Here is a 25,194-nt window from a genome sequence, read left to right as displayed (position 1 = left end):
CCAAGTCTGCTAGTTCTTACTCTGTTTCTGTCTAGTGTTCTATCTTGTCCACAAATAAGAAGATTTGTATTTAGCCCTAATGTTAGAGTTTCCATAGTGCTTTCCATTAACAATTTGAATTTAATAAGATATTGTGTTGAACAGAATAGGGAAAGTGTACATTCTTGTCTCTGTTGGTTTGACAAAATTGTCCTTTTTCTTCTCTCCTGGGGTTTTTGTTTAAGTGGGTTAAAGTTTAGTATTTTTATTCAGTTAATTTGTGTTGTTACTGTAACCACAGGTCTTAACAGGTATATCACATCATTGGGGAGAGTGTGTTGACCTCAAAGCAACATTGTTAACTGTTGGCCCTGAAATAGGGTACCTCTTTTCCAGGCCTTGAAATTTTTTATTCTATTACAATATCATTATTCTATGTGAAGCTGCAACACATTTCTCAATCCATATTGGCTAGTTTTCTTAACTCCTGCATTTTCTTCATAGATTGTACATTAAACGGAACTGTATTAGTTAGGGGAATAAAATTGAATGGAGCATTTATTTTTTTTTTTAAAAGTTAAATGGTGAACAATTTCATCGTTATTAGCTTGTTATTAATCTCATGGAAGGAAACGTCTTTTTGTGTTGTAAAAGTAAATGTTACTTGATAGAATGATGTCTGTGTGTTTGTTCATGATTTGCTATTTCAATACAGCCATACATTCCCACGTAGCTATATCCACCTTAAATATTTATTTCTAGTTTTATATCTCTAAATACACCTAGCTCAATGATTGGCATTGAAATATTTTTTATTTTTTTTTATATTCATAAAGCTACAGTTTGTTGAATTACAACAATTCTTTTCAGTGTAAAAATTGTATTATTTGAATGAAAGTGCTAAATCATTACTGATGTCAATAGTTTCATAAAATGAGTTGTTTTAATAATCAATAATTTAAACAGACTACTTTCACAAAACGTTTTTTTAGCAATAAAATGTTACAGCTTGCTTATTAACCTGTTAGCTTTTCATGCTTTTGAAAAAAAAAAAAGCATTTATAACACCAACACACAGAGAAATTCCATAGTGTTAAAAGTGCATCATTAAAAATTCAGTGACTGTCAAATGACATTGAAATTGGGATGATATTGTGAAGCCAACAATAAGATATTTATAAAACATTTTACCTTTCTTTTTTTTTTTTAGTAACAACAACTCATATATACTACTCTACATTTTCAATCCTAATTTATCTCTATGTATTTGTTAAAAACTCCATGAAATATTTACAATACGATTTGGTTGTCATGGGAGGCTGCCAAGAAGTATTTTTGACTTAGTCAAGTTTTATGGTAGTGACTGGTCAATATTTACACCAATGTGTGTTTATGTAACTGTTTAGTACACAGATAATTTAATTGAGTCGACCATGTGATGACTATATGATGACCCATACTTCAGGACAGATACAACAATATATTTCTCTGTAGTGCTTCATCAGCCATGTTACCTGATTTGCTAAATAAAAATAAATATAATCACCACACTACAATGTATTCTTAAGTCAAGAAGCACATTTTTTATGTTAGATTTTCTAAATGTTTTGACACAAAATTACAGAGATCTTTCTGTCCATCATCCTTGCCAACCATCTGCTTCAATTCTTCAACAGAAATCATCTATTCTTTTCTCATATTAATCATGTATTGTAGTTGTCTTTGATTAGCTTAGTAATGACATTATTATTTTTTTTGTGAGATATTATTTTATTTGTTCTCTTTCTTCTCTCCCGTTCATTCCAGTTTTTGTGTGTTTGTGTGTCTAGGCTTGTTTTGACTTGTGATCTTACTTTGTTTTAGTATGTAGATGTCACCTTGCTTTACCCTTGTCAGCTAAATTATCCTATATCTGATTCTAGATTAGTATATCAAATAATTAGCCTATTAAGTGTCATATTAACTTCTTGGCCAAAACAATTTTTGATTTCTGACAAGGGCAAGGTCAAAGGCCTGATGGTTATACCAATTGAATTAACATTGTATATAATTATATATATTGCCAGTGTTCACTCACCAGCATCTGGTGTCCCAACTACTAAGTATCAAAGGCAAGACCCTTTAATGTAATATTGATACTTTTCAAGGAGACCTCTATGTACTTTTTTTTTCATGTACTAGCTTCACACAGAATATTTATTAACTAGGGAAAGCTAACAAATAAAAAAAATCTAAGCTAAGCTATTGATTCTAGAAAAGTTTATCAATTATAACATGCAACAATGTTATATATATATAATATTGATACTTTTCAAGGAGACCTCCATGTACTTTTTTTTTTCATGTACTAGCTTCAAACAGATTATTTATTAACTAGGGAAAGCTAACAAAAAAAAAAAATCTTTAAAGCTAAGCTATTGATTCTAGAAACATTTATCAATTATAACATGCAACAATTTGACACTGTGATTGTAGGAGTGATCTGTGCAAGTAGTGGATAATAAAAATGCCCTCTATTTTTAAGATGTGTTGTATGCAAAGAATAAACAATATTTTCAATAACTTAAAATTATCAATTTAATCTTTTATCAGATTGGAAAGTTGCTTCCAAAGGTTGTAGTCAAAAGTTTATTATTTTTTTTATTAATTAACCTCAATGCTGTTCTTAATTAATGCAGCTAATATTATCCAACGATTGAAACACAGTAGAAACAAAAATGGAATTGCATCTCAACCAGTTTCCATTCAACTGAATGCTTCATTCCGTGTCTTTCAGTGGCAGGCGTCTAGTAGTTCTGTTTTGTAACAGTCCAACATTGCTGGAAGTTTTCCCAAGTTGGAACCTGTCCTCGTTATTACATCATGATCTCTATTTTCTCCTTTTTTTCTTTTGTACCTCCATGGTGGGTCCGACACTTTCCCCTTCTCACTTCTCATAATGTTACATGACGATTGGGCAATTGACAAGAAAGGAGTTAGGATTGGGCCAAATCGGCATTATGAATCTATATCACCATATTTGAATACATATCGTACACATTCTCAATAAAGTGTATGAGAAGTGGTCGGGTATTTAGTACAGTTACCAGTAGGTTGGTCTGATTTGAATTCATATCGTACACATTCTCAATAAAGTGTAATAGTAGTGGTCGGGTACTTAGTACAGTTACCAGTAGGTTGGTCTGCCCTGTGGAGGCTTAATTTAGTATTCCTTTCCCCCCTGCAACACGTTGCAACTAACTCAAGGAGAGAAAGAGGGGGAACGACCTGTAAATTGTAGATCACTACACCTCTGGGTATAGGAAGCCAACAGGCCGTCAAATGTCAGTGATTGTCTGTTGTATTTCTTGTGTGCTCATGTTCCAAGTTGCTACTCTTGAACCAGTGGTTGCCAAACTTGTTTCACAATTTTCCTCCTAAATGTCTGCCTTTTTGGCAGCACCAAAGTAACTTTCAATAGTTCGAAGTAGTTCCAAGAACAAAAACGGACGTTATTTTCAGGAAGACATAGCATTGTCTCACGAAGCACCCATTTGGGGCACCGTCTTACCCAAGCGAATAACTTATACATGGCCTGGATATCTTGTGTATCCAGTGTACGAAGTGTTCATAGTCTATGTATTTCATTTTTAAAAAGTTGTTGATTTGAACCCCTTTTAGAAAAGTCGACTATGCTATAGTGAGTTTTAAAACTAAATTTGTCTGGTTTGAGTTTTGTTTGTTTCGGTGACCTGGCAGCTCTGTGGAAAAGATTTGTGTCACGTGTCCAACTGACGGTTCTTGTGTTTTAATGTCATAATTTTGAGGCATTCCTCTTTTTTTATCTGATGTTTACTCTTCATTAAAGGAATGCAAGACCATTGCGCTTCATGCTGGTCACGTGACACCAGTGAAAACAAAATGGTTGGTTACAGAAACGGGTGACTAGTACATTGCCTGTCCTTAGGGACCTTTGTTCATAAAGAGAACTTTTGTGTGTGTGTGTCTCTAAATGTCATACCCGATAAGACAGATCGCTTCCCTAAAGAGTAACGTCCCCTCAATGAATGGACGTGTTTGCGTGTTTAAGCACAACAGTCCCCACACGCCCGAAGAAGTTTGTGTTTACAGGAAGTCTTATGAGTGTGAAAACCAAGACAGTGGAGCAGATGCAGGGTTAATGTTGAGGGGAAAGTTTGGCAGTGCTTTAAGAGCGTTGTTAAAAAAAAAACTGCGATACAAATCGAATGAACTCTAAATGTGAAAGAACATTAGAAATGATAATTTCCCCCCTTTTCTTATTTCAAGTAATCATTATATTTGTTTTGAGAACAAAGAGTGTCTGAGCTCGGCAATGGATGGTTAGCAGACCAGTGCAGGATTTACACCAACACGAAATAATGACCATAATGCGACGTTATTAAACAAACATGTTTGCAAACATTTTGAAACTAATATTTATAATCCCCCTAAAAGGGTGTGTCAGTCAATCAAGTTTTTATCAGTGCTTCCCCCCTGAATCCCTGTGGTGTCTTGATTGAACTTTTTTTTTTCTCATTTCCTCCCTCAAATCACACTCACGCTATGATACTCACACAAAGAAACAGATTTCCATGCACACTAGAATGTTATAAGCATAAACCTGTCATTCTCCACCCCCCCCCCTCCCTTTCCAAACCCTTATTTCACTACACTAAAAAAATATCCATTTAAAAAAAAAATTGAACTAGAGAGTATAAAGCACATCATATGAGACCAGAAATATCTTGTAATAGTTAGATCTAGATCTAGTGTATTTTCTGCGCTTCTTTCTCCACTTATTGGCCTCCTTTTAGCGAGAGCTCTTTCACGTTCTTTGTATATAAATGATAGGACTTCGTACATGCTCAACATGTATCTATTTCATTCAACCCCGACCAGCTCACAAATCCATGAGAAAGAAGGATGTTCTAAGTTGCCTAAATGTTCTGTTTGTCTGTTTGTTTTCACCATATTATCTCATCCTGTTTTAGTCTGGTGTTTCTTAACTAGGTTACTCGTCATTGACAGGTCGGGGGTGGGGGGTGGGGCTGAGAAATACACATTTGCTTTGTGCTTACTTTAAGGTGAAAAAGAAGGAAGAAAACTTTCTGAAATATTCATTGTAACAAATAACCTAAAAATAAAAGACTTTTTTAAAAGACCAGGCCTCCTTTGTAAAGCTGATATATTTTTGTAAGAGTGATTCCTTTGCTCTTAATAACTAATGAATGATATAGTTTTTAAAAAAAGGAGCATTTATACTCGGTCTCAACGCCCTTCCCCCACGTAAAATATTTAAGCGCTTGTATAAATCTACTCAGAGTATATAGAATTCTAGTTTGGCGATCCAGATCCAGACATGGCAGCATTAATATGAGAGCAAGCAGACTAGGTCACTGGATCTAGATATATGGTATAGATTAGTATACAAGATTCTAGTTTGGTGATTTACCTATAGATCCAGACTACTAAGAATATGGTGAGCTAAAGGTTCCCGAACGCCCATATTTTTTATTTAACTCTTTGATCAATACATACATACCCTCTGACATATATAATGTGTAAACCTCTAGACCAAATTTAATTTAAAAGATTATCATATTTTGAAGAAAAAAAAAAAAGACGGTCAAACCAGAGTTTTCCCCGTGTGGCTAAATAGCTGCGTTTTTTTTTTTCCGCAAAGATCTACCGTAAACTGTCGAAATTCTAGGAAAATCGTTAGAGCCGTTTTCGAGATCGAGTCCAGTGTCCACCCACTCTTTCCTACAAGAAAATGTACATACAGCAAAAGAAGAATAGACAATAGCAATCCATTTTTTCGATGGTCTTAGGCGACCCCTGGCTAATCGTCAATCGACCCCCAAGGGGGGCGCGACCCACAGGTTGAGAACCCCTGTACTATGGAATAGCCTTTCATGACAAAGCTGTTGATGTGTGTAGAACACGTTGTTTTCAATAACAGTACACCATTCCTGGTATGCTATTTTGTTTGTTCTGTGTTATTTGAAGTTTCAGTGTGAAGCTGACATTCTTTTCAAATCTAATATAAGAAAGATCATTCATCTAAAAGTATTGTGTTTTTTTTCTTGCTGCGTTACACATTTTTCTCGATGAATTATAAACAAACAAACAGGCTAAACGGCTATACCTGTAACAATGCCTAAGCCACCGCCGTGTTTAGCTGACCTGTTCACATGTTTTGTACATCTTGGGAAGATGACATTCCATTGTCTTGAAACCCAATTTCTGCATGTCACGTCTCTCATTTTAATAGTTGAGTCTAGTTGGATAAACATTTAATTGGAATGGATTATCGGTGTCTTAACTCTTTCTCTCCTAACTGACGATACCAGCGTTGATTCCACCAGAATGTGGTAAATAATTTTGGAGAGAAAGAGTTAAAAAGGCTTGTCTTGGAGTCCGAGGAGTGCAGTATTTCACGTGGCCACGCAGCACCAGATGCGACCTACACATTTTGTCACAACCAACGCAGATATAACCATTGTCCGCCTGTGGTCGATTTAGATTCTCTTTTCGGTGTCTTAATTGGGTTGCTAATTATCTTGTATTAGAATGATTTAAAAATCGGTTGGTAATGCACGAGATAAATCTATTAAATATCCTGCTTCGGTAATCTCTCATTTTTATTTTTGGCTGGGGGGTGAGTGGGATGTGGAGGGCAGTACAGATATCACGTGACTCTATCTAACATTGATCTAAAAAAAAACAACCACGTCCTGTCCAGTGCAGAATCTCTTCAGGTTAATGTTTTTAATGCAATGGTTGACCTAGCTACAGCTGTCCATATCTAAAAGAAGCAGCTACCTGACTGGTTACATTGAACAGATAATCTCCACATTTCAACCGTCTTTCCCAACGCCCGGTCTGTTTGTTCACTGGTTGAGACCCTCGCATTCCGTTGTCTGCTGGTCTGTCTTGCGTCACCGCTTACAAAGTTTGTTACCAAGTTTCAGGTTGGCATTCCTCTTTTCAATTGAAATGTTTGGCATTGCTCTTTGTATCTGGGTTGATTGCAATGGAAAGAGAGGCTAATTGTAACTAATTGATTTCCATGTATAAAAATCGATAGAATGGCTGTGTGACTTTTAAGTCTATGTGAAGCGTTTAACCGTACCACACACATTTAGTTTAACTCAAGTACAGATGACATTGTTTGGGATGAATAATGGAATATGAGTCATGCTCAGCAGTAACTTATTAGGTCATAAATGGAAAAGTATCTTTTTTTCTCCCCCCTTCTTCTTCTGAAAATTGACTTTTGAATCACAGTGTTATATTGCAAGGATTGGGAGGGGGTGTCAATGGTGGGTTTTTAACTGAAGAACAAATTTAGAAAAAAAAGTTTTTTTTTAATTTCAGACTAGAGAAAAAAAAAGTTTTGAAAGTTTAGGTACAATATATATATGTAGTCTCTCTACATTCTTCACAGCCTTTTGCTTTGGCTAGAATTAAGATTTGTGTGTGTGCGTGTAAAAAAAAAACAAAGCAAAAATGTTCTTATTGTTTAAATTGAATTCAACAGTGCTGATCGCTGCTCATCTCTCTACACAATTTGATGATTCTATTTTGTGTGTCCTACTTTGCAGTTTTATTTACAAGACACCAAGAGTAGCAATGGGACTTTTATCAACAACCAGCGGCTGTGCAAGGGAGGCGAGGAGAGTCCGGCACGGGAGATTTACTCAGGGGATCTCATACAGTTTGGGGTGGAGGTCATGGAGAACAACAGGCGAGGAGAGAAAAGTAAGTAACACGTAGATCGAGGTGAAAGGGGGGGGGGTCTGGTGGTACAGTCTCGGGGGATTTGAGCAGAACATGCATTGTTTGCGTCCACCATCCTCCATCCTCGCATCATAAAACACACTGGTGTTCTAAACATATTGCTGTATGGTATCGCTCTTCAGGAATGACATTGTTCCTAGTTTGGCTTTTATATTTTAAAAGTTTTTTTTTAAAGAAGTTTTGAGAGGTTCCTATTTCTGGATTCATCCAGATTGTTTGGAAGAAATATATAACACGGTTGAAATTAAGTTTAACATTCGACTACTTTATAATAGATAAAACAAGGATCGCTTTCATTTCATTCAGTGACTAGAGAAGCTCCAGTATGCTTATAGATTGATCACAGCCTACTCTCAGGTTTAGCAAAGTTCGTGTGAGAACTATTTTGTTCATGGTGACGATAAGGTAGATAAAGAAACGTGTTGGCCTCTGTCTTACAACTGGTGTGAGGGTTGCGCTCAATATACGGGTCACGCTATTTCTAAGTGGGCCCAAGAGCTTCTTGCCTCCAACACTTTGAAGTACCAACTATGTGTACGGTCATTCACGGGGAGACTTCCGCTGCCTCTCTAGTAGTTCACCCCAGCACGCGTAAAACTTGATCTGGCCACTTAGTTTTGGCCTCGTTGTTTGATAGGAACCTGTTCGAGGCTTTTCAATTCATTCTTTAAAGGAAATAGTCAAATAGTTGTCAACCATGTAAGAAACCAATTATTGTTCCCTACTACCCCTTGTGGAGGCGCGGTGGCTGAGCGGTAAAAGGTTTGGCTTCCAAACCGGGGGTTTGAATCCTGGTGAAAACTGGGATTTTTAATTTCGGGATCTTCGAGCGCCCCTGAGTCCACCCAGCTCTAATGGGCACCTGACATTAGTTAGGGAAAAGTAAAGGCGGTTGGTGGTTGTGCTGGCCACATGATACCCTCGTTAACCGTAATGCTCAGAAACAGATGACCTTGACATCATCTGCCCTACAGACCACAAGGTGTGAAAGGGGAACTTTACTTTTACCCATGTACCTCGTCCCTCATCCAAGTTATGTGCAAGCTCTGAATGTAAAAAGTCATTAACTCTTTTCTAAGAATAAAGCACTAGATCTGTATGCAAATAGCTTATTACTTTTTTTAAAAATTTAAATATCAAACAGATGTTTATTAATATATTGTAAAGATCAAATTAACCCATTTCTTTCATTCAACCTGTAAAATGACAAGTTTGGTAGATCTTTGTGCTACTAACATCACACACCGGCTGCTGCCGTTGATTTATCCCGGGGTTTATCTTGTTGTGTTGGAACTTCCAATACACCGGCCACATTTTAAAGACCATACTCTTTGCCCGTCAAATAGTGTAAAATCTGTTTCAAATTAGTCCTCATATACACATCTGGTTTTTAGTCATTCCAGCTGCTACTGTTATAGGTACACTTTTTTTATAAAGTAGCGATCTGATGGAAGTAAACATGTACTTCTCCACATTGTGTTTCCTCAATTTCCCGTCACCCCCTCGACACACACACACACACACACACAAAATCGGAAGTAGATTAAAGTAGTCGCGCATGCGCCCCACTCACTCTACTAAAATGTGAACTCTAAATAACTTCATAAGAAATGACAATGATCGCACGCCTCATTCAATAAAGTCTTTACATTTTTTTTTGTGCTCCAACCGTTTGGTCGTACCGATGAAGTAGTACATAGCAATCCACCTTACGGAATGTTTTCTTTGCTCAGTCAGAGCCGCCACTCTTGGATCAATCCAATCCACACTACAGTGCGTTCTTTGTCGGCCATTTCGTTGTCCTGATTCCCAGTTACACGTTTACATCTGTTTCTGTGTGTTTTGAAGCTGCAGACGTTGTTTCCTTATTTTACATGTAAGCTATTTCCAAGTTTTGCTATTCCATTGAAACAGAATGCGTTATAAGGAGAGACGTGTCGGAAGTAATTACTATGCAACTCTTGTGTTTCTGATCCTCCCACGTGATGTAAACATCCTGCTCTGCCAGTGTATACCTTTTTTTTTTTTGTTTGACACTTCCATCCCGCTAGCTTTAGCGTTGTACTTACCTGGCCACAGCATGACACTTAGCATACTTACCTGGCCACAGCACGACACTTAGCATACTTACCTGGCCACAGCACGACACTCAGCACTATCTCGTGACCATCAAGAGTTCTTGTGCCCTCTGAGGACTTGTCAATCAACTCATTTCCACCAAACTCCCTTCACTGGTCTGTTTGGATCACCAAACAGCACGAAGCTATGTTTTAAATGCAGCCTCTAACAAAAATGTGTGCCATCTTTCTGACATTATTAAGCAATTATTTGTGACTGTTGTGAGTTTGATAAAGGAAACAACCAGGGGGGGGGAGGTGGAGTTCTATTTCGTAACATTTACGATGCTGAACAATCTTCTGTACGCAATCATTTCTCAGAGGTCTTGAACTTGTTTTACCTTGAGACTTTTTAACAACATATTTCATCAATCTAAACAATAATACATTGAGCAAATGTACCCCGATTTGTTCAAAAAGGAAAATGGGATTCTTCCAACTCTTGAATTGGCGCCCTGTTTATAGCTTGTGCTTGGAAGATTGTCTCATGAAATGTTGAAACGTGTTTCTCAATGGATTTCTGTGAAGCAAATCTTGAGATGCTTGAGTCCAAGTCTAATAATAAATGAAGTAAACAAATGTTGTTGAGAAACCCTGTGGCTAGAACTTTGGAATTTAGACTAGCGATGATGCTAATAATGTTAGAATCACTGTTTCCTAAAATAGATTCCATAGCTAGGAGAAGAAGTTTTAAGGAAACATGTTCCCTCAGTTCCCAGTATTTACAAGGTCATTGACAGACATGCGTGTACTTTTCCCCCCCGTTTTTTTTTGTTCCCTTGGCCGAAAAAATAAACAGGAAGAGGTGGGAGGGTCGCATACATTTACATGTGGCCTGGGTTAATTTAAAAAAAAAAAGGAAATCGGTTTATCTTAAAGTGGATTGTCTTTTCTTGGCGTGTTCTCTTGAATAGCCCAGTCATTGCATTTAGCCTCTTTCATGGACACATGTCACTACAATGGCTCATTTGTTGTGTGTATGTTCCACACTTAAAGACATTTTGGTTTGTGTGCTAACAGCCTCTTCTGGTACTTTCCATTGCAGTCACTCATGGATGTATCATCGCCACCATCACACTGTACCACCCCGATGGTAGAGAAGCCAAGCCAGCGTAAGTACTTGACTGTTTACCTTTTCAGTGGTCATTGCCACATCGACACTAATAAAATGACGCTAACACTAACATGCATCGAACGCAAAACATCACCATACATCCCCATTCAGTTTCATTTTTGATTATATTCATCGTAACACCGCACCTTCCTTTTCACACGCATTCCTCAACTCAGTATTTTTATTGTCAATATATGTATAGAATGTTTCTGCAACTGTACGGCGCATAGATTGTATGTTAAATACATGAATTTATTAATTTCTGTTGAATTAAAAAAAATAACATCCCACACCAATCCAACCCCTCATTTTCTTATTGTATGTTAAATACATGAATTTATTAATTTCTGTTGAATTAAAAAAAATAACATCCCACACCAATCCAACCCCTCATTTTCTTATTGTTCACTTTTTGTAAATGAACATTTCCAATAAACAATTCTTAGTGTTCAGCTGCTGTGACTCGGTCGGTAATTAGAGTTAATTATTCGGGCATCTAACCAGCTCCACCAGCGCAACTAACCTCTAAGTAATTGCTGTTTTAACCATACTTTACATCAGGGGCTAGAAGTTTTCCCCTGCGTGTTTCTTGTTTTAACACTTTCGTACCGGGAGTCTGGACAGCATTGTTGTTCTGGGGCTGTGCCTCTTCGCTTACTTTCGTGGAATAAGTGGACCACTTTCGGGTGATAGTAAAGTTCTTTCTAACTGACCAGGGTGTTGGATACATATGGACGTTGTTGCCAAGTATGACGCACACGCTTGCTGGTTAACAGTGTATGAAACAAACCTGATTCTCGCTAAAAAAAAAGCGTTGATATGTTGGGTGGACACGATGGATGTAGCGCTAATGCATCGCGTGACATGTTTCGCCGAGCTTGGGTCTCAGCAGTGCACAAATGTTGATCCGTCAACTTGTATTGGGAGACCAGATCTGATTTGTGAATGGGACTCGTGACGTAGTGTAAGGGCTATGCGATCCCTCATCGCGTGTGAACAAGTTGCTATCATTGCTGGGAATTGCAAATTGAACGGGACATTCCATCGAAGTAGAGGGTGGTCCATCTAAAACTAACGTCCATTCAAACCATCAAGTATTTGGTCTAACTAATGGAGACTCTGGTGAGAAAAAAAAAATTCTCGCAAATTCACAGAAGTAACGGCTGAGTGATACCAAATAAATTGTACCAACAGATACAACCATCGTAACTGACCTTTTGGTCATGGGATGCATGGTTATGAAACTGTGTCCTGAATGGCCACTGGGTCAGTCCGACGGTTCCAAGAGGTGAGGTGTCTTCCAAATCTAAGCATGGTATCAAAGTTCTAGAATGTTTGCTTGTTGGGTATTATAACACACGAATACAGTATTTAACACTGACATCACGGGAGTATATCATCTGTAAGGGTATAAATACTCCTGCATTTACAGTTTAATACATGGTCAATTGTAGTCAAACTGAATTTCCATTTGATTGGACCAATAAAAATTATCTCGTATCTTATCTTATTTTGTACAGTATCTTAGTTTTAATGTTTCTTATTCCTCGGACCTAGTTGATTGATATAAAAGACCTTTCTTTATCAGAACCTCTCATGATGTTCCATAGACCTGAACAAAGCATGCTGTTATCATAGTGTTGGATATCAAATAACCTTTGACCCGCGCCGTGTACACATTGTTATCACCCATTTCTCCCTAGCCACCTCTCTTGTATTCCCACATACAAGTGAGTGTGAGTAGTGGTGGTAAACACGGGCTACTCATTCCCATACAGAGCGCGCGTCTTCGATATTTTCGTTTGTCCTGAAGTGACATTCGCCCTCCTTTCTCCAACTCATCGTGTCCCAGGTCTAGAGCCGGGGGGGGGGGGGGGCTGATCGTGCCAGTTATCCCCAGGCGAGGAAGTGGGGGTCAATAGTATTAGGACAGCCCATCGGAAGGGATATTAGCGGCTTATTATCAGCGGCTAATGAGGGCACGACAAGATATAACGGGAGATGTAATCAATTGTGAAGGCATAGATCTAACCTTTGGAATGTCATTGATCTTCATCAAGACAGGGGATAACGTAGTCGTAATTATTTCTGTCTTATTTTTACCAGCGAATGCCTAGTGTCTAGTTTGAATTTAATTTGTCATCTCTTAAGCCAGGGGTTCTCAACCTGTGGGTCGCGACCCCCCTAGGGGGTCAATTGACGGTTTGCCAGGGGTCGCCAAAGACCATTGAAAAAAAAAGGATTGTTATTGTCTATTCTTCCATTGCTGTGTGTGTGTGTGTGCGGGGGGGGGGGTCGCGGCTAAGTGGGGGTTTGTAAAAAGGGGTCGCCGAGCATAAAAGGTTGAGAACCGCTGTTTAAGCACTATCATCGTCCAGGAAGTTACCCGACGTTTCCCGTCCCTTGTGTCCCAGCCATAATACTTGTTTAGTTGAAATAAATATCAATGGAGACTTTTGTTGTATAAACAATTCATAGCGCATCAAGTCTAGTTTGATTTGAACAATAGCAGCAAAGTGACATGTTTTAAAATGAACACCTCACAGGATTTTATTTTGGTCTAATTTTAGCGGATCAAACTTTTTTTTTTAGTTGCTTATTAGAATCACTTCGCCTACAGGAGACAAATGTGTGTGTGTGGGGGGGGGGAGGTGGAAGTCTGATAAAAAGGAAAGTCATGAATAGATCCCCTTAAAGAAAGAAAAAAACCCTCTTGAAGATTCTAAGTACGTACTCTTCCTGACTGTTAACTATGGTGGTATGGGTCCAGCGCGTCATCAATTGCTTTTACTTTTTTTTTCCAGCTGGGGTAACGGTAATGGTAACGCCGACGCTGAACTCTGGCACTTCAAGTAAAACAATGAACAATCACAACTCATCACTCCAGTGCGACTTTAAGATAGAGGAGGGCTGAATCTTTTGACCACTCTGTCCCATGAATGAATGGCATTTTATGGCAATGTCCCTTATTCCAAAGATTAAGGATGAGTGCAGTGTTTCACATGGCCATGCAAACCCTCGTTGACCTGCACATTTTCCCACATTTGATGCAGACAAAGCCATTGTCCTGCGGGGGGGGGGGTCTGTTTAACCATGTCATCTAAGAATTGATTTATCTATTGTTTTATGCATCTGGTCAGTCGTCACACATACTGTCTCCTCCTGACCCACTAACATACTTTTTGGTGCCTCCCCCCCCCCCCATTGCAGTGTCAGAATCTTGATAGAATTTTAGTGGTTGCGATTCTAATCCTGGACATTTCAAACACAAGCTCTGGCCCAAAGTTCGTCCAACGGTTTTGTTTGTATGTGTCAGACAAAAGTTGAATGTACATTAAGTCACTTGTAGGTGGGGGGTACCTTGGTACCCTTTGTTTCGTCCTCGGTGACTCACGCAGACTTCGACATGCCGTCAGGGTGAAAAAGAAAAAAAGAAGGATTTGAGGGGGTGGGGGGGGGTGTCTCTACATCTCTTTGCAGCACCACTAGGTTGTCTTTGTCTGATATTCTATAGACTAACATTAGTTCCCTCCCTGTCAGCGCCACCGTGAGAAGATGTGTGCCAGACTGAGAAGCTGGTGCTACCTGTTGCACAGCTTTAGGTTTCATCATCCTTATGCTAGGTTCTTGTTCTCCCTTCCCGCCCCACCAGATCAAAGTGAAGCTCTTCTTTGCATTGAAACAAAATATTGACTAACTAGATTTCCCTTCTTGTCTATCTAACACGTGACCGAATCAAGTGAAGATGAGGTTGAAGACATCGACTTACTTTCCTGCTTTTGCATTTGGGGAAGTGACATGAAAAGGGTGAGGGTTGGGGGCCTAATACTTAGAAACTTTTATGTTTCTACATTGTAAGGTGTGGTCTTCATTAAGTCCGGACCTATTTCAGTATTTTTTGGTAGGTTAGGTTTTTATGTCCCAAGATCTACAGCAGTACTTAATGTGCAGTTTCAGTTGATAACGGAATTGCTCGCTAATAGACTTTGTGTTCACTGTCTGTTTCTATTTAATCGATTGTATTATGGAATTGTTAGCAATTTTGTTTGGAAAGAAAAAAAAAAACTAACCAAAAATCTCTTATTAAATATATATATATATATATATAACAGTCGTTCATTTACATATATCTTAGAATTTCAGTAAAGCCCATTAGTGAAGACTACAGGAAATTGATCAAAGCTCATTAGTTTATTGTATTTTGCTGAATTCTTGCTACTACTTCACACAATCATTTAACGTCATAAAGTTTATGTTGTTATGTGAATTCTACTATTTCAACCTCACCTGCAACATAGTATCTTGCTATTCTGCTAATTACGTGATTTAAATAACAGGTCATAATTGATTGATGGTATTTAAACCTTTTCCTATTCTAGGCTATAGAGCAGACTCTTTTCCCGCCCACCCACCAAAAGTCTTTATTTAAGGGACTATTTGTGTTATTTATACTTTTTTTTTTTTTTTTTTTAAACTTTTGAATTTTGAATAGTAAAACATTTCTATAATAATCACTGCAGTCATTTTCTCAATGTGTTTGACAAGTCCAAATATTGCAATGCTTGTAGTGTTGTATTTTAGTTCCTGAACTCATAAACAAATATTGCGATGCTTGTAGAGTTGTGGTTTAGTTCCTGAACTCATAGACACATATTGCAATGCTTGTAGTGTTGTAGTTTAGTTCCTGAACTCAGACAAATATTGCAATGCTTGTAGAGTTGTGGTTTAGTTCCTGAACTCATAGACAAATATTGCAATGCTTGTAGTGTTGTAGTTTAGTTCCTGAACTCATAGACAAATACGTTTTTACACCAAAAGAACTTTTATTGATTATAAATTACTTGTATTTATTTTTTTTTGTGTCCAGTTCTATGAGCTCCTGGTATGTTTAATGTTTGTCCCTTCTTGAATGTTACGGTAAAGGCAAGGTCTAAATGACCTGTACAAAATGTTATGTCACCCCGTGTCACTGATGAACTTGTAAGGCGAAACTGATATTTCAAAGTATACTTCAGTACTGGGCGAGAAATACTGGAGAGAAAAAACAACAGAGCATAACCTCAGGAGACAACTTCTCTCTTTAAAATCTCTGAAGGACCATAACTATTTCCTTGACACAATAAGTAGGCAAACGTACAGGTCTAGTTGAATAGATTGACTGAAGCTTGATCTGGCTTTTTACTCAATTGTTGGTTGGATACTAACGGTCCCCCCCCGCTTTTTGTTTCATTCATTCAAACCATTGAGAAGAATCAGCTGGACGTATTGGTTTGGCTGGGACTGTGCCAAGTCTGTCTCCTGGTATATAATTGTACCCCCCCTCTCTCTCTCTCTCTCAGCCTGCATTCTGATAAGGACAAAGAAAACAAAAGCGCACACACCTCTACGTACGTTAGAAGCAGCCTATCGTGTGACAATATTACAAACAACAAATGACGCAGGCTATTATCCTGTGTTGTCCTCCCCGAGAGCAGATCAACATATCTAAACCTAATTACTGTTCAATCAGACAAATGTAACCGCACGTCTTTCTAGTGTCCAGGCCTTGTCAACTGCATTGAGCTCCAGCAATAAAGGGGAATGGCTTTAGGTTGGCGGGCTCCGCTTGTACAGATTGTGTATTCACGTATCAAACGCTTGTCATGGGACTCAATGTATCAATTGAAAGACGCCTTACACTCACACTATAGTGAGCTATGCGCATTCAATTCTTTGTTAGATCTGTTTGTTGCACTCCTTGTATACAAAGCTGATTGCCAGTTGTATACGAATAAAGAGAAAGCAATGATCACAGCCAGCTTTAAAACTAAGAAAAAGGGAGAGCATCATTTGGACCAGACGTAATCGGAAGAAAGTTGTTTATAATTATAAAATGTACAACATTCTTTTTCAAAACATCGCTTGATGTTGTTTTCTCCCACAAAGTAGAGACATAAAAGTTGAAACATCTGGCAAGTTTTCTAGCGTAGAAAAGTAGAGTGTCAAAGAGAGTAGAAACATCTTCTTCGCTTGTTGCTGTTTAGCAATGTGTTTTTTTTTTCTGCGTTTGTGAGTCATTAAGTGCTATCTACGTGTTTATATATGTTCGTCTGACTAGCATATCTACAACCGTCCATCAGTATCTCCTGGCTTCCTAATAGAGGCTCATGTTTTGGTGGCGAGAGAGTTGTACACGAGTCTTATCGGCTACAACGATTGGTCCAAATAAATGAACAAGTCCATTCATTTTGACCAGGACCATTGTTCCTATGGTGTGGCTTTAATCACGAGATTTTTCTGTACCCATTTCTACATTTGATTATGTTTGTAACAATGTTTTATTCATTCCGCTCTCTGTCTGGCCTGACGTTGTAATTTAGAGGCTGAACTAATTAATTGTAATTTGTCTGTGAGGGGGCACTTATCTAGTGTATGTATCAAGGGAAACAAGCCATGAATTAAAGATTTCTATTACTTATCACAAAGATTCTCTCCCTTCGATGTTAAAACAGTAAAAATAGGATTATCTCATGTTTTTCAAACTTTTTAAATGTGACCCCCCTCCCCAGGCGAAAATAAATTCGTTAGAGGCTGAACTAATTAATTGTAATTTGTCTGTGAGGGGGCACTTATCTAGTGTATGTATCAAGGGAAACAAGCCATGAATTAAAGATTTCTATTACTTATCACAAAGATTCTCTCCCTTCGATGTTAAAACAGTAAAAATAGGATTATCTCATGTTTTTCAAACTTTTTAAATGTGACCCCCCTCCCCAGGCGAAAATAAATTCGTTTGTGCTCCACCAGCTATGGTGTTTGGGGGAGGGCTATAAGATTCCATAGTGTTACGAAAGGGTATAACAAAATTTAACGAAAAAGAAAAGAAACTTTAGGACATACTCAGACATTTCACACAATTCTCCGGTGTTCGTTGCAGATATATTTTTACATGTAAAAATCAAATTTATATAATAAATGTTCAATTAAAAAAACAGTTCCCCCTTTCAGACCTTGTGATCTATGGGGCAGATGTTGTAAAGGCCATTTTGTTTCTGTGGCCCATGGGTGTCATGTGGCCAGCAAAATGATCAACCACCTTAATTTTTCCCCTCAACAAATGTCTGGTGCCCATTACAGTTTGGCGGACTCAGGGCGTCCTAAAAATTCCGAAATTCAAAATCCCTCTCTTCACCGGGATTCGAACCCGAGACTTCTCGGTCAAGAAGCTAAACGCTTTGCCACCACGCCCCCAATAAATGTTCTAGCTGTTCCTCTTGGGTGTCCTGGAAAAAATGTATGGAGTTATTAGTGGAATAAAAGCTGAGCGCCCACCCCCTTTTTTTTCCCCCATAAATTTTCCCGCGTTGTGAGCTTCAGAAATAATTCTCCAGGCGTCTTCTACACATTTTTTTTATATTGTTTTTGCCATAGTACGTGTTAACTCTTTCTCTCCTAACTGACGATACCAGCGTTGATTCCACCAGAATCTGGTAAATAATTACGGAGAGAAAGAGTTAACATACATTTGTATTGAAATTGTTATTATTATTTTTATTATTTGGTTAAAGACATTGAAAATCCTTTTTGGTCTTTCGAGATTTCCATCGTCAACAATTATATGTTACGCAAAGACACAGTTGAACAGAAATGTGAAGATTTTCACCAGGAGATATCATGCTACATTTTTTTTTATTCGTCTGATCGACATGTCAAAAACTGACATAGCGTAAATGTAGAATCTAGAGTTGGCATATTGAGGACAAACTCTTTCGTGTCTGGTAGTTTTAGAAACTGTTTTTCCTGGCGAGGTTAAACGTTCTATGTCATCTTGTACTTTACGAACTTGTGTTCTGTACTGGTCCAACTTATGACCCTTTCTTTTTGAATAAGTAGTGAGATTTATATATGTGTCTTGAAGCAGGCTCTCAAACCAATACTAGCTCTCCTTCCTTACAAATCTACCTGGGATTCCGGTTTTTTCATCTTCTATTTTTAGATGACATTATCTCCTTGTGGTGCTCTGCATCTTCCATACCTCACCCCCCCCCCCCCCCGCCTACTCTTTTTGACCAATTTTTTTTAAAAATCTATTTTCTACCCTTTCCGGTTATCCTCTACCCTACTGACGTCATTGGCGCGGGAGTTGCTCCCCTTCATTTCTTCATATTTCCCCGATTTCGTGTTTGTTTTTTTTTTCGTTCGGTGCTTGGGTTTTTTCAAGGTATAATTCTGCTTAACTGCACTTTGATGTACCGTGCTTGGTTAAAATTAGGAACCTTACCTTTATCTAAATTGAAGTTGGTGTGTATACTATCCTATGAGGTGTACTCAAGCGTGAGTAGGTCTATACTGCCTTCGGAGTAAATGTGATCTATCCTATGTGGTCTACTCAAGCGTAAGTTTTTATCTTCTTCAAAGTCTCTGCCTGTCATGTTGTTGACTATTCTTCACCGCCGCCCAATTTGATCGTCCGCACTTCAGCAGCAATGATCTACAGCACGGGGTGGCCCGAGGAGAGAAGTTTGAATCTCTTCTCGGTCATTTGCGACCACTATCTCATGTGAGTAGTCAGTAAATTAAACTTGACATCTTGTGATACCCAAACAGATCCATTTATATACATATGTTGATTGATTTAGATCTAGTGATTAACAATTGTTGAGTTTGTAAACACTGCTCGCCTGTAAGACTTTTTTTCATTTATCTTTTTTTTTCTGAAAATATTGAAACCTGCCTTTTTACTTGCCTGGACGGACCACTTCGGGGGCCGATTTTTAGTTTGTGTTTCCACACAAGCTATTTTTGTAACATTGTTTTCTGTCTGCTTGGTGTTTATGACAGTTTCTGAAATATTCACATCAAAGTGTATGGTAGATTCTTATAACTGAACACCGACTTTCGGGAACTAGGTCAATTTTTTATTTTATTTTTTTATTTGGTGAAGGTTTAACTTACAAAAAAACTGAAAGCAGATTCTTATTCTGCAACTAAAGGACTATAAAAATAGTTGTGTTCCTTTGTATTACCACCCATAGTCAAGATTTTATTTTAAAATAAATTAGGTCACTTCATGCTCCTATTTTGAACGCAGTTTTTGGGCTTTCTCCTTTAGTTGAACAGTGAGCACCGGTGTTGAACACCACTATGTAATTGCTAATAAATTATATCGGTGTTACTTAAAAATTATTTAGATTGTAGTAAAAGAAGTAGATTCAATTTTGCAATATGTATTTATAGTCTATTTCCTCATATACTCTCTCTATTTCTATATATATATATATATATCGTGTATAGTTTATTTATTTAAATACCTATATAATCTATGTGTAGAAACAGACAGAAATAAATTTATATAGATTATAGAGCTATAAATTAATTATTTTAATTTAATAAACATGATATTTTCTACTAGGCTACTTGTATTTTCTCTCTGTCTTTCTTTTAACTCCCATCCAAGGACCCTAGAGCTCTTCTTGTTTTCATAATTTGGATGTTCGTTTTGTGACACCTTAACATCCCCTCCCTCCCATAGATGCTCATAATTCTTTTCATGACTCTCTCCCCCTTCCCTCCACTGCCTGTTGGATAGTTTGTGACACTACTCGCTGAGTGTATACCTCTCCTTACCGCCAGCTTATCTTGCGTGATCACATGCAGTGGGCATGGTCTCTGGCTTCAAATTAGCAGCCCACACTTTTTCTTTCATTCATAAGTTATATATTCTAGATATCTCTATCTAGGTCATGTTTATTCATTGAAAAAATCATAGATTTATTAATCCCAATAATATTTCTTAATACGATTTTGCTGTGTTCAAAAAGGAGAATGAGCTGAATTCATTATTATTTGTTTGGACACCCCCTTTTTTAATTTTATTTAACAGCTAACGGTATAAATGTGATTGGAATGTCTTTCTAAAGATGTTTGGAAGCTTATTTTGATATGCCCATCAGCCTACGATCAAACAGGCTCATGATATAGCCTTCATCCCTTATATGGGTATGAATTGCCGGGGGAGGTTAAAACAACAGCTTAACATACATGGTTACCGAGAATCTAAATAACTGCCATCTGCTTTGGAAAAACGGAACAAAATTACCAGAACTTATCTAAAATTGGACATGTTCAGTCCCGAATCGTCGATTTTAGCTCCAAACATAAAAACAAATGAATTACAAACAAAAAAAAGCGACCCGTTTAGAAAGGAGAATCCGATGGGGTGTTCAAACTATAAGAGCCTCCTCTATATCCCCTCATTCATTTAAAGGACATAATTTTATTGTTGAAACTAAGCGGCCTCAAAGGCAGTGCAGTAACCAGACACGCGATGCTTTTTCCCTTGCGGACGTAGCCCCTTGGGGAAATAGAATTTCTCAGTTTTAACAGAATTGATAGGGTTCTAAAAGTATCTGAAGAATTTTGTTTAAACTTATATCCCCCACACATTTTATTGAACAAATCCTTTAACTCACAGTAGTTTTAGGAATTCATTTTAAGGTTAGATGTGGGCTGATGTGAACTATCAATGTACTTATATACTAATCAAGCAATTACCTCCCCCCAAAAAAAAAAAAAAAAAAAATTAAATAAGATAAAACAAGAAGAAAAAAAATATATAATGTTTTATATTGTGTTTTAATCTAAGGGGTCCACATTTACAACTATATATACATATATCTCAATAATATGGAATTCATTTCCCTTTTTTCAATATCAACATTTACTTAAGAGCAAAACAATTTCATGAAAAACCAAGAAAATAATATACAAAACCATAATAAGACCAGCAGCAATGTATGGAAGTGAGACCTGGACACTTACTAAGACATCTGAAAATTTACTTCATACTTGGGAACGGAAAATCTTTAGGAAAATCTATGGTGCCATACAGGATGAAACAGGGTGGAGGACACGCACTAACCATGATTTATATCAATTGTATGAAGACCCACCAATAGTGACGGAAATAAAAAAGAACAGACTACGTTGGGCAGGTCACCTTGAAAGAATGTCAGATGACAAAGGGGCGAAAATCGTATACAGGCAAAAACCAAAAGGTAGGCGACCCAAAGGCAGACCCCGAATGCGATGGATTGGTGATGTGGAAGCAGAGCTGCAACAGCTTGGAGTTAGGGCGTGGAGACGAGGTGCCCAGGAGAGATCTGAATGGAAGGATGTGTTGAAGCAAGCCAGAGCCCTCCATGGGCTGTAACGCCACTGGGATGGATGGATGGATTTTCAATATCGAACAAAATGGTTAATTGCCAATAATTTATTGACTAATTTGTTATTTTGAAATTGATTAATATTTTGCTAGGTACAATAAATAAACATATATTTAGCCATGTCTCTTGATACTGAATATTAGTTTCCCTTTTTGGTATCATACACAATAATTAATTATCAGTAGTTAATTTACTAATTGTTTTAGTTATTCATGTTTTATTAGGCTGAATAAATAATTGTATACATTTTTGACTCCATCCAAAAAATGGGTGTGGGAGAAAATACGTGTTTGAAATCTGTACCAGACAGAGTGAGTTGAGGATATAAGCTATGCAATAAATGGCACACTATGCGCTTGAATATTGCTATGTCCCAAAAACTATGTACTGACAATTTTGAATCACATTTATTAAGTTAATTACTAATGCGAATGCTTTTTAATCTTTTACCGAGCTATTTTTTTCAAAGGAATAGAATGTCGGTTTCTTTTTATCTTCCATTGTCGGTTTCTGAAACACTTTTATTTATTCCTATGGCTGAGCTGTAGCCATGATGGGTTTAGATCTTGACTCAAAGTGACTCAAATGCTCTATGGAGTAGCAAAGGTTTTTGTTACTCCAAATGGAAAAAAAGTGCGGGGGGAGGTGAAAGGTGTCTAATAGCTGCCTCTGCTCACTCATATAACCAGAATCTATATGTTTAGAGTTCAAATTTCATTGTTGGGTTGACCTTTAGATAGCATTGCTATAAGTATGAAGATTTTTTTATTTTTTTTTAAAAACTGCTTTTTTAAATAGAAAATCCTCTCAGCACGCATTGTGCTAGTCACACAGTATTCTTGTTACATTTGTCAACAGAGAGTGGTGCTTCCAAAAGAAATCACGATCTCTTCGCAATTTTATGTCATTCTCACGCGTGTGAAAGTGTTGACTTCATTCACCTTTCCAAGGGGGAAGAGGAAATGCACACTGCTAGTTGTCTCCCTTATTCCATTGGAACAAATTGGTTTAAATTTAGCTACATTTTCTTTTTTTACCTCCCGACCTCCGGCTTAAAATAACAAACGCTAATAGTAGTTTGACAAGAGCTCTCTTTGATCGGTGTTTAGGGAAAGTTGAATGCCAATCTGGGGGGCTAAATATAGCCCTAATGGGTAGCCAATAACTTTTTCTCTCCATACAAGTTGAACTCGGAGCCTAGGAAACGAAATATGTTTCTGAAATGTAGAGTTTTCTTGGACACATTATGTCAGCTAGATTTACACACTAGCTACATTAGGTCTGCTAGATACCTTATACAGGCTGGCTACATTAGGTCTGCTAGATATCTTATAAAGGCTGGCTACATTAGGTCTGCTAGATACCTTATACAGGCTGGCTACATTAGGTCTGCTAGATACCTTATACAGGCTGGCTACATTAGGTCTGCTAGATACCTTATACAGGCTGGCTACATTAGGTCTGCTAGATACCTTATACAGGCTGGCTACATTAGGTCTGCTAGATATCTATAAAGGCTGGCTACATTAGGTCTGCTAGATACCTTATACAGGCTGGCTACATTAGGTCTGCTAGATACCTTATACAGGCTGGCTACATTAGGTCTGCTAGATACCTTATACAGGCTGGCTACATTAGGTCTGCTAGATACCTTATACAGGCTGGCTACATTAGGTCTGCTAGATACCTTATACAGACTGGCTACATTAGGTCTGCTAGATACCTTATACAGGCTGGCTACATTAGGTCTGCTAGATACCTTATACAGGCTGGCTACATTAGGTCTGCTAGATATCTATAAAGGCTGGCTACATTAGGTCTGCTAGATACCTTATACAGGCTGGCTACATTAGGTCTGCTAGATATCTTATACAGACTGGCTACATTAGGTCTTTTAGATACCTTATACAGACTGGCTACATTAGGTCTGCTAGATACCTTATACAGACTGGCTACATTAGGTCTGCTAGATATCTTATACAGACTGGCTACATTAGGTCTAATTGGTATATAGACTGCTTACATTATGTCTGACTAGCTATATTATGTCTACTAGATATAAAGAGTCAGTCTAGTAACAAGTAGCCAACAGAGAATAAGAAGCATTAGAGACGAGCAAAATGTTTCACCTTTATTTTCTTGAACACCAAATGCTTTCTGATTGATTTCACGTCATAATGTCTCTCTACAATGTTTTTACTGAGACTTTTGTTTAGTTGGCCTTCAGAAAGAAACGTTTCTCTACTGATCTGATCTTCGAGTGTGCTTTTTTTTTTTTGTCGCTTTTTTTTTTGTTTGTCGCTTCTTTTTTTTTTGTTTGTCGCTTTTTTTTTGTTTGTCGCTTTTTTTGTTCTCTGAACATATGGAGTAGACTTCACTGCGTTCTAGTCCATAGAAGACTTGGTTCTTTGACGAAGTTTTACTTATTTCAGTTTCAAAATGGGAATATTTTGTGTGTTAGTTTATTGGCAGTTAGCTTAGAAATAGCTTCTTAGTGTAGGTAGGCGGTGTATACAATAAACGGAACTGGTGATAAGCTGGGTTTTTTTTTTTTTTTTTTTGCTTTTCAAAAGGTTGATACACTTTATAGTAGTAGAGAATCCAATAGTCCAAACTCTTCTGTTTATAACACAAACTTCAATACGGAGAAAGCATTAGACTTTCACTCTAGGACTTAGTCTGAATAAAGCATTAGACTTTCACTCTAGGACTTAGTTTGAATAAAGCATTAGACTTTCACTCTAGGACTTAGTTTGAATAAAGCATTAGACTTTCACTCTAGGACTTAGTCTGAATAAAGCATTAGACTTTCACTCTAGGACTTAGTTTGAATAAAGCATTAGACTTTCACTCTAGGACTTAGTTTGAATAAAGCATTAGACTTTCACTCTAGGACTTAGTTTGAATAAAGCATTAGACTTTCACTCTAGGACTTAGTTTGAATAAAGCATTAGACTTTCACTCTAGGACTTAGTTT

At 37.6% G+C, this 25,194-nt stretch overlaps 1 protein-coding gene across 8 annotated transcripts in view; it reads left to right on the top strand.

Annotated features, from left to right (window-relative positions):
• LOC106051354 (sarcolemmal membrane-associated protein-like) overlaps positions 1-25,194 on the top strand; it is a 60,886-nt gene that overhangs the window by 2,981 nt on the left and 32,711 nt on the right. For 6 of the 8 annotated variants that reach the window (XM_056027800.1, XM_056027799.1, XM_056027802.1 and 3 more), the window contains exons 3-4: positions 7,587-7,743; positions 10,945-11,011. In XM_056027800.1, coding sequence (XP_055883775.1) covers positions 7,587-7,743; positions 10,945-11,011 — 224 coding nt within the window. Of the gene's footprint in view, positions 1-7,586; positions 7,744-10,944; positions 11,012-11,634; positions 12,302-19,231; positions 19,553-25,194 lie in introns of those variants that run through there. The other 2 variants (XM_056027804.1, XM_056027803.1) reach the window with 2 other exon arrangements.

This window comes from Biomphalaria glabrata, chromosome 4 (genome assembly GCF_947242115.1).
Source record: "Biomphalaria glabrata chromosome 4, xgBioGlab47.1, whole genome shotgun sequence".
NCBI lineage: Eukaryota > Metazoa > Mollusca > Gastropoda > Planorbidae > Biomphalaria > Biomphalaria glabrata.
This window is presented reverse-complemented; position numbering and strand designations above follow the sequence as displayed.